Source organism: Papilio machaon, chromosome 6, assembly GCF_912999745.1.
Source record: "Papilio machaon chromosome 6, ilPapMach1.1, whole genome shotgun sequence".
NCBI classification, from domain to species: Eukaryota; Metazoa; Arthropoda; class Insecta; order Lepidoptera; family Papilionidae; genus Papilio; species Papilio machaon.
The window spans coordinates 1,612,661-1,629,711 of NC_059991.1; the positions used below are offsets into that span (position 1 = coordinate 1,612,661).

A 17,051-nucleotide genomic window follows, 5' to 3' on the forward strand; every position below is an offset into this window, starting at 1 on the left:
ATTTATCTTAATCTTAATTTACTTGATAAGTGTTTTAAGTAATTCACACACAAGAACTTAAATAACTGTTTAATGTGTTTTACATAAATTGTAAATTAATAAACAATAATGACAAACTTTTATTGATCATTTATTGTATAAACCAATCATTAATTTAATATTACGCCAAAACGATACAAGTCACCTGTTTTTAAGCATAAATTGTTTCATAAGATAATAAAGGGACGGTTTTATTCATCATGTGAAAATTTTAATCGTAATTTATTTTATTGTATTATTATTTTATTTATATATTGCGCTTGCATTTTAGGTACCACCAAAAGAAAAAAATTTCCAAATTTAAAATGTTCTTTTTTATGCAAAATAACACTGGCTGTAATGCTGTAGAAATAAATATTAGCAAACAGAAATGATTTTCTGCAGTAAATATGACAACATGTCGAAGTTTTCTTGAAACTGTCTTTCAGTGCCAACAGCACTTATTGTTAACTTGTATACTAAATGTTTCTTCGCTCTATTGAAAGTTCTATCAAGAGTTAGTCGGATAAAATTTATTGCGATACCTTTTCAAACTTCAAAGCTATGATTTATTGTAAATTTTACAGAGTATCGGCTGTTTGCTGCTCTAAAAATAATCAAAAACTTATTATACACAGGAATGTATGACTCCTAAAATAATATAGCAATTTCAAACTAGTATCTAATTTAAATACCTAAATAAAACATGAAAATTAGACTCTATTACTATGCAAATTTGATATAAATTCGATTTAAAGCTTGTAACTAGTACATTCAACGCGTCCTTGCAAGGTCGTTCGTAGGCGCACCGGTACAAAGCGAGCCGACCGCGTGGGCATCCCACTTTGCTTGTAACTTTAATGTGTGCAAATTGTGGGAAACGTTGATGGGATTTTTTTACTTATATGTAGGCGAAGTTAATGGGAAAATTTTTCCGTGATGTGAACGGAAATTACGAGCTTTAAGCTTCAGTGAAAATAGCTTTTCATGGAATAATAAATGTATGTGAATTTAGTTCTTGGTTTATATTTTTTTAAGAGCCATTTTTTTATTTTTTATAAGAAATGTTACAGCAGTACAAAGCCGGATGTTCATTAGCGACACTGATCGTAAAAAGGTTTTCAACTCCTCAAAATTTAAAATAATACATGCTGCATAGTCATGACTTACCTCTGCAAAATAGACGGGAGTAGTTATTTGTACGTTATAAATAAACACAAATATTCCACCGCTTTGCAAACAATGAAATTCCAAGTAGATTAGCTTCAGCCGCATTATAACTCAGTGCAATAATCTAAGGTTTGTGCGTTCTGTCACCCTATTCTAAATAACTCTTAAGGTGCCCGTTACCGCGTCACAATTATATAAAACCTCAGCGTTTTACTTAGCACTGACAATAAATCACATTGTACTGCAGCGGACCAGATGCAATCTAGTTTCAAGTTTATTATAGCGTTTGGAGAATTAATTCAAGTTATACGGGAGCTAACTCCAGCCTTATAATGTGTGGGTTGAAATCAGTCTCATACTATAGCACGGACAGATAAATTGGGTAGTTTATGGATTTAAGCAATCAGAAATGAGAAACTAGACATTTAAAATGTTCATTTTGAATTTAACGAGTTCTATACAATAATATTAAACTAGTTAGGTCTAATTTGAATATTACACTATGAATAAATAGATAACATTGTTAATAGTTACTTTTTCTTTAAACTAAAGAAAAGAATGTCTGGATGTTCAAGAGAAGAAGGATCGCTAATTAAAAATTATCTGCGTTATCCTGCTGTTTAACGTGATTTTTAACATAATAATCAGTACTCACCGAGTCCACAAATGAGATACGTTGGTGGCGGCTTGAGCACGGATCTAGAGTACGCTCCGCGGACTGTCTCGAGCGCCCGCGGCGCGCCAGCAACCAGCAGCACACCGGGCGCCACATAGCCCGCGTAGCGCAGTTCCGCGGTCGCTGCCGCCAGTGCGCCAGCCCACCAGCATTTAGCGTTTGCTGCCAGGAAACTCTGAGAACAAAGAAAAAAATGTTACATTTTGTTATATTAATACCAGATGTGACCGCGTCGAAGGAAGTGGACACTTTTAATATCGTAGACTACTAAAAGTTGAATGATCACTTAGTGTACATGTCTCAATGTAAGTGACCAATGAACGACTTTGAGTCTGACCTGTCAGGACCTAAAGTAAGTCCCGGCAGTACTCTAGATAAACTAAATTTTACAATTCCATTCACAGATTGAAATTTAGATGTCCCCAATATTGACAAAATGTCCTGACTGACAAAAGCTTCGCTTGGATTAAATAAAACAAAAACAAATATAAGCTAGATTAGTTATAACGGATAATCTAATGTTACAATGATGAATTTGAAACACAATTTCGTTCAAACACATGAAATGTTAATGAAACGTATTCCTTTCATAGTTTAAATTGTTTCTCGAATTTTCATCATCGTAAACACCAAAGCACAATTATAATTAGTGTAGGCAATATGCTGCTTTCAATGAGAGAGTAGAGCGGGTCAGGTATTAATTATATTTTCAGAGCTCACAGTTTATGCGCTGTAATGGCTGTTATTAAAACAAGCGAAGGATTATGTAAATATAATAGTAGCAAGAAATAACTAAGACCAATGTTTCAGATTATCAAACCTTCAATCAAAATATTTAAAGGAACGAACGTAATGTTATATAATTTATAACTTCGTTTAAAAACCTATTTCAAAAAGTTGTATTTTCTATGTAAAGAATTTCAAACTTATAAAAGATTTGTTCTCAAAGTAGAGCTTAATTTTCAAAGAACGTTTAACTATTATTTTGACATGAACTTCTATTTTTTATAAGTGTTACTTCCTTTAGAAGTTTCAAATCGATCTGTTTATATGCAATCGAATAATTAAGTTAGATAGGATTGTAACTTAACTTGAGTACGTTTAATTAAATGTCAAAGCATAAAACATCAAACGAGAATTTTAACTGCCAGCGATATGTCGTCAGAGTTTATACAATTTTAGTATACACTTAACAGATATAAAGAATAAATTTAACAAATAAATCTATAACGTGACCACCTTATTTATTAGTAGTAACTATTTTGTAATTATATTTATAGTTGCAATAATAGACAACGCATCTGCAATTGCGGATGTCTATGGGCAGCAGTGGCTTTGCTATTTCGGCGTATTCATGTGGCCGCTTGCTCGTTGTTGCAAAAAAGTTGTAGTTTTTTTTTAAATATGACATGTGACTGATGTAAGATAATGTTAGAAAATATTATTAAGATACTAGCTGTCGCCCGCGACTCCGTCCACGCACAGTTAAAAAAACTTAATTGGGGTATGAAAAATAGATGTTGGCCGATTCTCAGACCTACTCAATATGCTCACAAAATTTCATGAGAATCGGTCAAGTCGTTTCGGAGGAGTACGGGAACGAAAATTGTGACACGAGAATTTTATATATAAGATATATTTTTTGTATTAATTATAAAACAAATTCAAACATAATAAAAAACTTAATGTGAACTAATTGAGTTGCAAATGATTAAATTTGCTTGGTATTTGCGAACAAGTTTTTTTGTTAGTTTCTATACAAAGTTCAATAACCAAATGAACTTGTGAAAAAACACATGATGACATACCGCACGTTGAACAGGTTTTTTGCTTGTTGGTGCGCTAAAATAACTAACATTTGAGCAAGTTTTTCTTCGATCTTTAGAAGAGTACAAGTAGTGGAAAATTACAGTACTTCAAATAAATAGTGCTCTCATATCGTTCATAGTTCAATTTTATGTTATAAAGAGAAAAAAATAAAAGTCCATATTATTAGTTAAAAAGTGAGTTGCTATCTCTGTTTTTTAAAGATAATGAGACTTTGACAGCACATAATTAAAAAAAAAGGATCCTATAACATACCCGCGTGTACCAGCTATCTTCCCCTCAAAGTCCCCTAAATTCAGTCCATTCGTTCCAGAGATTACACGGAACAAACGCGGCCTTGCAGACGCAGTAATACAAAAATATCACGTGTTCGAAATATAATTTTTTTCTCTACATTATAAATTACACTACAATTTTATTATTATATATGGATTTGCAAAGGTAGTGGGAACGCAGAATATTTGATATATTTTTTTAACCTACATGTACATATTTAGACGCTTGATTTTTCCTCAAAATTTAAATAAGAATTGATGTGTTTTGTTGTGATGTGGGCGTACTCAAGCATCGTGTAAATGCCAAGACATGCTCGACCACAATAAAATATTGGTCCAGCACTATGTATAATTAAAAAAATTCGAAAGTGTTATTTAAACTCATTGACTATTTAAGTGTCTCAGCCGACTAAAATGACTATATGCCTGAAGCTATAAGTTCTTTAGACATTTTAGAGTGTCATTATGTCTATAAAGTGGTACATAACATAATTTTGTATTAGTAATGGCATTATCTTTTTAAATTAATTTAAGGATTACCGTTCTTTTCACTTTGTGTAATACTTCTAAATATGAACCAATATCAAAGTAAATAAATTTTATTAATCTGTGTAAAAAAAAAGAACATGAAGTAACAAGACAAATTTTTTATACAAGTCATAGCTACAACACTTATCAAAATAAAAAGAGTCTTATGCTGTTGTTTTCAAAGATTGAAATCGTTTGGTAAGATAGTGATGAACTTGTAAGAGTATTGCACACGGAATTCGTGTTATAAATCTCGATGACATCAAATGTTCACCTCGATGATGACGTCATTACGTAATGTTGCCAGTGAAGTTAGTATGAGGCTCCTTAAGGTCATTCACACAAAGTATTACTTGAAAAAACAGTTCATATTGAACTGTTTTATTCTTTGCAAATATTTGTGCTTAACATCACCTATAATAGGCTAATAAGTGTTATTAAAACACGTACGAAGACAACTGGAAAAAGTTTTCTAAAGTGAATAGCAAAACTATTAATAGATTGAACTAAAAATCCTCGAGATAGAAACATAAGCAACAAGTATAAGTACTGGGACTTCGAAGCTCGATTAACTACTTGATTATCTGAATGAAATCTTACTAACATTATAAATGCGAATGTTTGGATGGATGGATATATGGATGTTTGTTTGAAAGTTTCCCGGAAATGCTCAACGGTTCTTGATGAAATTTAGCATAAATGTTGAGCATAATCTGGAAGAACACATAGGATACTAATTTTTTTTTAAATTCCGCGCGGAAGAAGTCGCGGGCAATAGCTAGTACTTCATAACTAACAAGGCGCTTAAAATGAACCGTAATGACGTAACGCGATGTTATCTCGTTAGTCGAGTGAACATCTCAATTCTAGTGATTACAGTTACAAGGGTGTCAGTTATTCAATTTAATTTTATTTCATTACACTGGCAGCGTTTTGCTATTGGATAATCAGATGGCATCTGACCTTTTTAAGACTGATTATTTTGACTACGATTCTTCGACAGAGTTCCAGTATTTTCTTATTTCGTTGTAATAGAGTTCAAAATGCTACAAAAATGTGTGTAGACACTTAACACCGGATCTGTAATAAGATTCTGTTTATTTTCACGCCTATATAAAGTGAAAGAGCACGATTACCTGAGTTAAAGATGAATTAGGTAATAGTTTTTCTGATATTATAAACCAGTTCATAATTTGTTACGTTCGTTTAGAAAATTAAAACCGTCTTTAACTTATACCTTCAGGGTTTTTATTGTCGCAAGAATCGATTTTGTATGCGGATGCGACTTTTTATAAGATTACTTTGAATATTGGATTCTAATTGTGATCTAAATATATTCGATTTTTAAAGAATTCTAAAATAAAGAAAGATAGGACGTTTGACAGACTAGTCTATACGATTAATTTATTGGTGTGTAATACAGAAAAAATATATTCGTTTTTTTACAATGACGCTATTTGTTGTTACTTAATAAATAAAAATTGAATGAAAAAAAAAATTGGCAAGTGACTTCAGCATTTCGGAAAACTTATACGTAATACGTAAAACGATATAAAAGCAATGTTTTAATTTTTTTAGAACAAAGATCATAATTATTTTTTTAATAATACATATTTAATATGAAAGACAAAAACTGCATAGCAATCAAAGAATTTATAATTAGCAAAGTTTAACAATGGCGGATATTAACTACACATAAGTGTTCACCGCCAAGTGCATAATGAAGATGTTCAGGGTACGTATCACTCTCACGGGAACAACAACCGGACCGTGACAGATCACAATGCATTCTACTTACACCACTTCGCAGGGAAACCGCAATGATAACGAGCGACGATAATATTTGCCTTTGACTTTTGAATAACAGGACCAGTCAAGTTCGCATACGCCTCTGTCAAATAAAAACGTATAAATTATACACTAGCATGCTTGTATGCTCGCTCTGTGTTCTCACCTATGTGAAAAGTGGTAGATAAAAACAGCGACTCTTTGCCTAGTCCATTTCTTTATAATCAAAGATATTTTCCATTCTCTCACACTTCCGACTTGAGTTTAATTAAGTATTGTTGCTTCCTCGAGTATGTTGGAAAGTTGTCTTGTTAGTACCACAGTGCTTGACCTTTGTTTCGGTGTGATACTTTTTTTTTAATTGTTATTTTAACAAAAGCCGCACTTATGCCAACTCTAAGGAAACTATTTTTGGATATGACACAGATATTATATTCAAGTGTCGTACATAAATTTTAGTGTGAATTAATTATACACTTTTGGTTGGCAAACAAAAAAAATTGACAAACCAAATCCAGCCAAAACCTTATATATTTTATTCCATCTAAGATGTCGTAGTACATGAATACAATGAAGTGTAAAGTTACGGAGTACATTTAAAAAGCCAAACGATGTTATGGATAGCCACAGACTGTTATAAAAACAAGGAATAAAACTTTTCAACTGGCGTTAACGTCGCAAAGTTAAATGGGACTGCGCTGGTTTACGATCCACGGTTATGAACTCCGTGGAGAGTTGTGGCGAATATCAAAGTATTTTTACCCTATAACAGTATAGTTCCAGTCGAAGATTTATTACTTTTATAAACGACTTTGGAACAAATTTCAAATACTAACGGGCTTTACATTTTATACTACACTAAAACTTTGAAATATAGTTTTATCTTTGTGGCTTTGGCTTATACAAATAATTTCAATTTTACTGACAGAGTTTGAACATTCAAAACAACTACACCTAGATTAGTAATTATACTACATATAGTAATGATAAAACAAGCAACACATGTCCTGTTTAAAACTCAATTTCCTTTAGTTAATAAGATTGCAACATATTGCACTGCTATTTGTAATCTTTGAGGTTTCTAATAATGAATAATATCTTGTAACATAACGTACTCAATTATATGTGAGATATAATCAGTAGTTTGACAGATGTGTTCATCAAATGTCGTAACATTAGATAAAATAAACGGACAGACAGGACGCGGCAAGTACCAATGTTATTGCTCTTTTGAAACAGGCTTTCTTCAATTTATCATATTACGAATGTGGCAAGACACATATTGTTAATCAGTTTGACATTTGGGAAATTTAAAAAAAATGTTTTTAGGTCCATTTATTAAATATCTACAAGCGACCTAATAGTCAGAGCATAGAGATCAGAATTTCGAGACGTAATTTTTATTATTTCAAATATCCTGTTATAAAAAAACTTTTTTTTTGGTAAAAATTCTATTGTTTTATTCTTAACAATATTAAGTAGGTAGGAATATTTTAGTCAAGTATATCGAAAAATTTCAACAATAAAGTTAGTTTTCACTTAAGTCAAAAGCAACATAAAATTTAGTAAGATACTTGTAACCTCTTGAGGTTAAGCCCTGTTATATTCAATTTAAAATGAAATTACATATTTACTATGCATAGGATCTATAAACATTCATTTTCATGTCTATTTTCTTATATACGTTGTAAACTTCAATCTATAATCTCGTGGTGATTTCACTTCCCCATTTGATTTGATCATTTTTACATGAATTTAACATTTGTATGGTCGTTTTATTATTTGGATTATTTTGTATGAAGTCGTTCGCAGTCGTAATAACGTGGGCAGTTGTAAACGTCTCTATAAATCCAATGTTTACTGGTTTCTGTAGTGAGACTCAGACCTACGTCTGCACACCAAACCTTCTTAGAAAGTTCACATTACGATGTAAAATTTAAACATGATTTATTTGTATGAGGAAATTATAGGTATGTGATAATACAGTAACGCGTACCATTAAAATAATTGTTAAAATAATTTAATATCGCATAAGTCAACTTATTTAGTGTTTCTTTACTTATTTCTATCACGTCTTGATCAAAGTAAAGCCTTGTTCTGTGCGAGTTACTGTGAGTTTCTAAGACTTAGATCTCCGTTTAAAATATAGTATTATCTCTGTTTTGTCAAAGATATGTTTTATACCGAGATTTTGGTCTCAGAAACCAAAGATTAGTTAATAATGTTCGGAATTGAAGGCTCGAATAAAAATAATAATTTAAAAACACTGATACAATTTATCAGATATCATAGAGACGTTATATATTAAAGTCAACTGTAACATCTAATCGTATCTTGCAATACAGAACGCGCGTCAAAATTTGAGTTATTGCACAAAAGGACATTGCGCTAGACGCAGCAATACGTCACAAGGAAAACCGCAAACCTCGGAATTAATTCAAAGCCGTGTGCAACTTCGATCTGAAATGGAAACTGAGGTTTGTTCACTGCTTATGTAAGACGTTAACATATTGTATTGTATATCTTTTACATGGAAATATTATATTAATAATAGGGTGTGTGTTTAATATTTTTTATACAGCGTGATTTGTTATTTTAATTGCTTGAATGTTATCAAAGATTGTTTTTTCTTTCTCTTTAACTGTATAATGTCATGACAAATAAAGACTTATCTATATATATAAAAGAAAGTCGTGTTAGTTACACTATTTATAACTCAAGAACGGCTGAATTGATTTGACTGAAAATTGGTGGGCAGGTAGCTTAGAACCAGGAAACGGACATAGGCTAATTTTTACCCCGTTTTCTATTTTTTATTCCGCGCGGACGGAGTCGCGGGTAAAAGCTAGTTATTATATAAAGTAATCAAACTATATAATAATTATTGTGAGCCTGAAATTAGAGGTTACTTTAACAAGTGATTGTGTAGAAAGAAATACTTTTTAAAAAGTTGCAGCGTAGTGATCCTCCCTTTTGTTAGATGAATAATGCTATTGCTGAACGATGACTATTGTTGTATATAAAATGAAAGTTCTGAGAAGTAAGTTAATATTTTGAATTGCAATCTTCTAATTATTCATACAACATTGATCTGTTTACAACGTGAAGGAGAGAAACTAACTTCTATATTGATGTTACAATAATATTTAGTTCGTTAGCTTTTAAATCAAATCCATTAAGCAATTGAAATCGTAAATTTCAATTATCCTGGAAGTTATTGGTTGGTGGGTCAAAAGCTCGCAATGGCTTTATTTGTGGTCGAGTACTGTCGTTTATGATAACTCTTGTTACATAAAACGCAATGGACACTGTTGTGACAATTGCTTTGAAATATTTAGGTTAGTTAGGTTTTCCTGTTTATAGAAGGAATTTAATACAGTTTGGAATGTGTTTTTCATCCTTTTAGTTTTATTGGGAGTGTTCAGAGATAAACAATTTTGATATTCTAGTTACTGACGCGATTTTTTCATACGTTTTAGACAGTTCAAACGTTGTCTTCGTGAGTTAAGAAATATTGCAATTCACTCTAAGTAATTACGATCCTTTTTTTTGTTATGTTTTGTTTTTCTTTCTTGGAAAATTATCATGATAAAGATTATGTTCATCTTAAAACATCTGTATTTTTTTGTTTATTTATCTTCACTTGTTCGATTGCGTAACATAAATATATTTTTTACATCAGCACAATATATACACAATCTGTAGTTGTACAAAGGCCAGGTGAAGTATTAAGAAGACAATACCTGTAAAACTTCCCAGACATTCACCTGGTATTGTTCAGTGATGGGTTTGATTTACGTTTATGGAGATACTATGAACATGGTATTGAGCATTGTTTTCATATACATAATTTTAGAGAATTATTATTCAAGATCATCTCGAGCGAATTGCGCGCTAAAGTTACCCAAAACCAAGTGTCAGATAGCTGTAGTGAGGCGACGTAAGCGTTGATATTTGACATGTCTAGTGCTGCGCCGATACACCGGCACAGTGTTGATTTTTGTCTCGAATAATAATTACAAATACTTTTAGTTTAATCATGTTTTACTCCCATACTTAGTGTATATAGTTAGTTTAATTCTTTAAAGTATTGCCCCGTAACCTAGTATTTATCGCTATGTAACCGCGGTAGTAGTGTACAGCTGTAGGATTTCCTGTGATATAACGCGAAGGATTTCCTAGTCTCAATCACAACTCCCATACGACATGGGAACCGACGGATAGTGTCAAAATTAATGTCTTTTATATTGTTGCGTGTATATTATTACTAGCTGCCCGGAATTAAAAATAAACTTAATAAATAGCATATGTGTTCTTCCAGACTATGCTCTACCTCTATGCCAAATTCATCGAGATCCATGCAACCGTTCCAGAGATACATCTAAACATTCGCATTTATAATATTAGTAAGATTTAAGTAGATGACTATTAAACATTGATTATGACTTGATTTTTAGAAAGTTTAAGAAATAAAAGACGTCATCATTTAATTAAATTAAATCCAGTTGTAGAAAAAATATGCATGATTTTATGACAACATTTGAAGCATGATTCTTACCCTGAAAAATTAATTTTAAGCTTGTTAATTTATGACTTTGTTTATACTAATATCATTAACAGGAAAGATTTGATTATTTGTTTGTTTGCTTTGAATAAGCTCCGAAACCAATGACCCGGTTTAAAAATTTACTGCTTTGAAGCTACACTATCTCCGGTTAAGTGGCGGCCAGTTGCTAGTTTTTTTTTTATAAATTGTAGACTTCCAAAGTATTGATCCAGTACTAAAGAGTTACAAAACATAATAAAATACGTGTGTTACTTAATAAGCAAACAGATACACCACAAAAGTATAAATTGTAAGCGCATCCGGTGAAAATCAGTCTTCGACCATAGACGGTGTAAACAGACCATAGAATATAACAGAATGGTCATAACTACAATTCCTTCTATAAAATGAAAGTGGTCAATGAAAACTTATCAATGGAACTCATAACATCTTTAGAACTTGATAGACATGTCTGCCATAATATAAGTTGGGAATTCTAATAATTATGAATTACTGTTGCACGGACTGGAGGAAATTGTCTGGCTTTCCGAACCTATATGGTAACAACGTGGTGTTTATATGGCAACATCAAATTGCTATTTACATTTTTTCTCAGTATATATATATATAATTTTAGTAGTGTAGGTAATATGGGTATAAGCACGGTACGTCGTAATATATAAAAATAATCGTGCTTTTAGAAGCACGTTAAATGCTTATTAGGTATGTGGAACATTTATACACATTTACTCCTACACAAGTATATAAGTATCAGTTTTAGTTAAAACATAGTTCCAACTAAGCCCGGAACTGAGGAGAATTTTGGCAATAATTCATTAATTAATTCGTATTTATTAATTAAAGTTTTATTCGTTCTATTTTTAAAACATTTTGTTAACTCTATTATGTCAAAGATAATGACAGATTTCATACAAAGATTTCGGTGTCGGAAACTAACGGTTAATGATTGCAGATATCTTCGGTATTTTATTAACGTTAGGTGGCCGCTTAAGCTTTTGCTAGCTATCAAAAAAAAAAAAATATTGACTCGAGTTGTACCAAGAGATCATAACTACATTAAGTTCGGTTTAAATTTTCTAGTAAATAGAAAACTAATATAAATATCCCTAATATCAATATAAGTTCCAATATAATGACCAGGTCGACAGTCAACTCGAACAACAGTACTTTCCCGCTGAAACACAATACGTTCGCGGCGGATCGTCTCGCTTCGAATCGCAACCGCATTGGATATCGACGCAATGGGAGCGTGTTCATCTCACACTATTTCCTGCTCATTTCATAGATACGACACCGCAGGCGTTGAGACATAAAGGGGTCAATGACCAAAGTTGTATAATTCTAAACTTTATATCACAAAATTTCTAATTTTCTCGAAGCTCTTCGACTGGCTACTTACGGTTGAAATCTATATTCGAGATTTGATATCGATCCACATTTTTTTTTAATTTTACGCAATCTAATCAATAGATGATATTTTCAAATTGCTGGTTTAAAACGGTAATTGAAAATACTGCTGCTAAGAATTAACTGTGTGAGATCGAGTAATGATTTCGGTCATTAAGGGTTTTAAATCGACACATTGACAGCGTTTCTTGCATTTAAATTAATCAACGATTAAATGCTGATGTTTTTCAATAACTATAATTAGCTGTCGTCCGCGACTCCGTCCAGGCGGAATAAAAAAAATAACTAGTAGCCTATATGTTCTTCCAGACTTTGTTTTACATGTATGCCAAATTTCACCAAGATCCGTTGAGCTAAACTGGAGATACCTTCAAACAAACATCCATCCATCCATCTAAACATTCGCATTTATAATATTAATAAATTAATAAATATATCAGACTATGTATTCTAAAATTTGTAGGATATGAAACCATCTTAAAATACAAAATAGAAATTTATCTAGTCAGATCAAAATGCGATATTCCATAGATCTAGTCTAACCGGATTTTCGATTCTCGTAGAAAATGTCTAGTTTTATATAACGCCTTGTATTTAAATCATCATCGGAATGAATTTTCTGACATTTACTAAAGCGACTAAACAAATATCTAATAAATTCGGATACAGATACTAATTTAAAGTTACTTTGTGATAAATTACACATTAGAAACTTTTTACTATCATACTTTTCGGTAAAACATCAATGTACATGTTCAAATAAGTAACGTTGAAAATCAGCTAATCCAATATACAGGCTTCCAGCTAACATTAATTTGCAGCCAACAACGCTATACATCAGACGCGACGACCGAAAAAGGCGAGCTCTTTGCCTAACACGCGCAATTACACCCCTAACATATGTCCTCGAACTCGATTGAACTACGTTAAATTATTATAAATCAGTTCGCAAACTTCTTATAGCCTTTTGTATATCTGTGCCAATGGTTTAGCTTATTTGTTCATTGGTCAATTTAGTTTTCACTCGATGATATACGAATCTTAATTCTTATTTTACTTTTATTCAGTCGTTAACATTTAAACTGAATGTATTTAGTTATTAACACTTTCCCCGTAGTTTGTATGGAAGAGCATTTGACTGTGAGAAATGTGTGAGTTTTCCATTAGTACGGGATTCACCCAATCGTCCGGAATGGGTTGAACGATTTCCCCGATAGCGCGTTATTGCCTCAAAAGCAATCAATGTTCCCTCTATGTGTTGCTTGTTTCCGTACATTTTGTAAATACAGTAGACGACATAGAAACGCTTTGCTATTTGGAAAGATACGATCTATTCGCGAATTTTAATGCGGTTTTTTAACGGTAGAAACTTGACTACACATGAAGAAATAACTGTAGATTTTTGTGCTTGTTTTAGTTTCGTTAACACTTAGCATAGCGATATTTTTAATTATTTACTACGTAATCATTAAACTTTTTCTAAATTATGAAAAGTGTATTATAATTTCCTACCATTAACTAATATAGAAAACGGCTAAAATACTCACGTATATCTGTCGGGTGTCGGCACTGACTAGTTTCGAGCCTATCGGGGCCCTTCATCATGATGAGTGGTATATTTCGCAGACGCGGCCTGTCGCTCACCGACGAGTGAGCGCCGACACTGGACGTACGTACGTGATTGTTTTAGCATTTTTCTATATTAGTTAATGATAATGTCTCACAAAAGTTTGAATAATTTAACTTATCAGACTAGAATATGAAACAAAGCTCTGTAAATGTTTTAAATTAACGTAGCCCCGGTTTGTTTGTAGGTAGTAGTTGATAGGTATCGATCGGAAGCTCTCCACTAATGACACATAAGTCAGCCTGTCCGAGGAAACAGCAAACGACGTTATCCTGCCCTTTGGGAACGTAACTTAGTTACGCTAGCATGTTGTGGATACACCTTTAATATAATTTTAAATATGTGACTGCTAATAAATTCTTATATTAAATCTAATATAATAAGTTAGAGACTTTTATATTTTACATACATATTTTTCAACGCACATCTTGTTAATAGATATTGTTTAAAAACAAACAAGTTATCAGCTCACCTGTAAAGGGACCTCCAATATATATGAAAACGAATATAATATCTGCACGGTACGCGATATTAACGAAGATAAGCGATATGAATAAGTAAGAAGTTGATTGAAAACTTTCTCTTTCTTTGTAAATTTCATACGGAGCGATATTACTCTAACCTTTTTATCAACGCTGAAAAAGAGAGAAAATAATTTAAAAACGCGACGTATCCATGTTGTCTCACGTATCAAATGAATCTGAGCACAAATATCTGGCAAATGTTTTCCGCTCTCAATCAATTTGAACCAATTTACAGTCTCCATGTCTTCGATTCAATCCCTATTGCAATTGACAGCCAAGGTTTACAAAGTTCAATCTTTCACCACACCAAAATTTTTAAAATAGATTCAGAAAATCGTGGCAAGCACGTTTATATATAGTTATTGACTATTTTTTTATTTAAATATAAACAGCCCCATATTATTTTCACCTTCAAAGGATAAGTGAAAATGTATTAACTCAAAAACAAGTGCTGTCAAAAACGTGTCTTATGTAGTAAATTAGGGTTGCACCCTATCCGTCAAGGGCACGCGCCTCTTAAGTAACTAATGGACAGGACCCTCGCAGATTTACACCATGGATTTACTTTCAGAAAAAAAAAAGTCATGTAAGCATTGTCTAAAGACGCGATTTGTTTTTCACATATTTTTATACTATACTTAAAAAATAATTCGGGCAACCACCAAATAAAAAAAATTAATTACTTCATTAATTATATTTCAGTAATAACATTGTAAGAAAACACTATTATAGTTTTATTTTTCAGAAATTTAACTTTTATATTATAACTAGCCCGCGACTCCGTCCGCGCGGAATTAAAATAAAACATAACAAGTAGCCTATGTGTTCTTCCAGATTATGATCTACATCTATGTCAAATTTCATCGAGATCCGTTAAGTCGCTCGAGATACCTTCAAACAAACATCCATCCATCCAAACATTCGCATTTATAATATTCGTAAGACTAGTAAGATTAAATTAAGTAAAGTTAACGCACAGCACGTTTCAGCAGCAATCAAGCTGGCTCAAGCTGCCGTCAAAACGTCAGCCTGACAGCGATTGCTTCCAATTACTATTATACATCGGCCCGTACACTCAAGGCCAATAAAATGTACCAACATTAAATATGTATTTTTAAACTAAGAGTGTTATTTCATCATAAGTTTGATTTGCCAAAGTTTAAAGGTTAAGTGATTGGTAAATAGTAAAAACGATTGACAAGAAATAATTCAAATATAAATCAATCAGTTTGTATTATAACAAGTTGTTATTTAGTTTAGTAATAAATATTACAACATTTTTCTTGTCACTCCTTTTGATGAGTTGTAATTAATTCCAATTACTCTTTCAATAAACAGACTGACTATTTGAAAAGCTTTGTTCGATGTCATCTATTATAAGTGTACTTTATTGTACTATTTAATTACACAAAATCAATTTCACGTTGTGTTACAGATATTGGTGTAATAGTTTACAATGGTTTCTCAAATAATAACAAAACATTACGCCATAATCATTTCGCTAAACGACAGCTACATTGCCAATAAACAATTGTCAATACAATAGAAGAAAATTGCTAAACAAATCAAAATATTAATAAACAATCAACCTGTGACCGATCGTTCATTACATATTACACCGTAAAGAGAAAACAATTTGACCTTCAATGTTTATACTTTTACTTGACATAAAGTGTACACTGAATTAGTGACAATGTCGGCTACTGGGAATATAGACATATGCAAACCAAACTCGTTTTTACTTTCTTTTGTTTAAAAAGTTGTATGAACGTATTTTCTTTCGAGAGTACAATGTTCGGAACTAAACCAGTTACTTATTACAAACTTGACCCACGACTTCGTCCGCGTATAATAGTATAGTAGAAAAATAGTTAATTAAAAACCCTATATATTTTCTAGACTATGTTCCACATCTATGCCAAATTTCAGCTAGATCTGTTTTGCCATTCTGGAGAAATCTAGAAACAAACATCCATACACACATTCGCATTTATAAGTAAGAAAGATGAATTCTTTCCAGTACCCAAAATAAACATAACAAAAACAGTACACAAACAGTACTAAATAAATTAGCCCTAAAACATCTCACTCGTTTATTTAAGACTAAAAAAGCTCAAAAAATACAACTATTTTGAAGTACATCACTATCAAAATCATAGTACAAAATAGTATCAAAATAGAATTGAACTTTACTAATATCTTGATTCCTAATCACAGTTCACCTTACTAAGCCCAACCCTATTTGTTATTTCCAAGTTCAATACCGCAACTAGCGGGCGTTTTCACAACTACGTTCATTTGTTTAACAAAACATTCACTCTACAAACAAGCCGAATTTCACACAAGTCAAAAGTTCAATTGAAAGTTTCGCTTGAAGTATGTTTTAGATTAGAGAACTCGTCTAAGAAAAGTACTGTACTATTACGTTTGTATACAGGGTTAATTGATACAATATTAAGATGAAGATAATATAAATTCTTAAGAGTTATTTTGCTTTTAGGGTTAAGTGTTAATTTTAAGTATAAGTGAAAGTATAGGCCATGAGAAAACCCCAGAACTCACTCTGTTACTAAAATGAAAAAGCCTAAACAACGTTTTCTATACGAAAATATTCTGCGAGTTTAAAATAGCAAAACTTATTTGT

The 17,051-nt window shown here is 31.9% G+C and overlaps 1 protein-coding gene across 1 annotated transcript in view; it reads right to left on the reverse strand.

Annotated features, from left to right (window-relative positions):
- The window catches only part of LOC106709339, a 138,036-nt gene that overhangs the window by 59,087 nt on the left and 61,898 nt on the right, over positions 1 to 17,051 (reverse strand). The window contains exon 3 of the mRNA XM_045678452.1: positions 1,844 to 2,039. Coding sequence (XP_045534408.1) covers positions 1,844 to 2,039 — 196 coding nt within the window. The remainder of the gene's footprint in view (positions 1 to 1,843; positions 2,040 to 17,051) is intronic.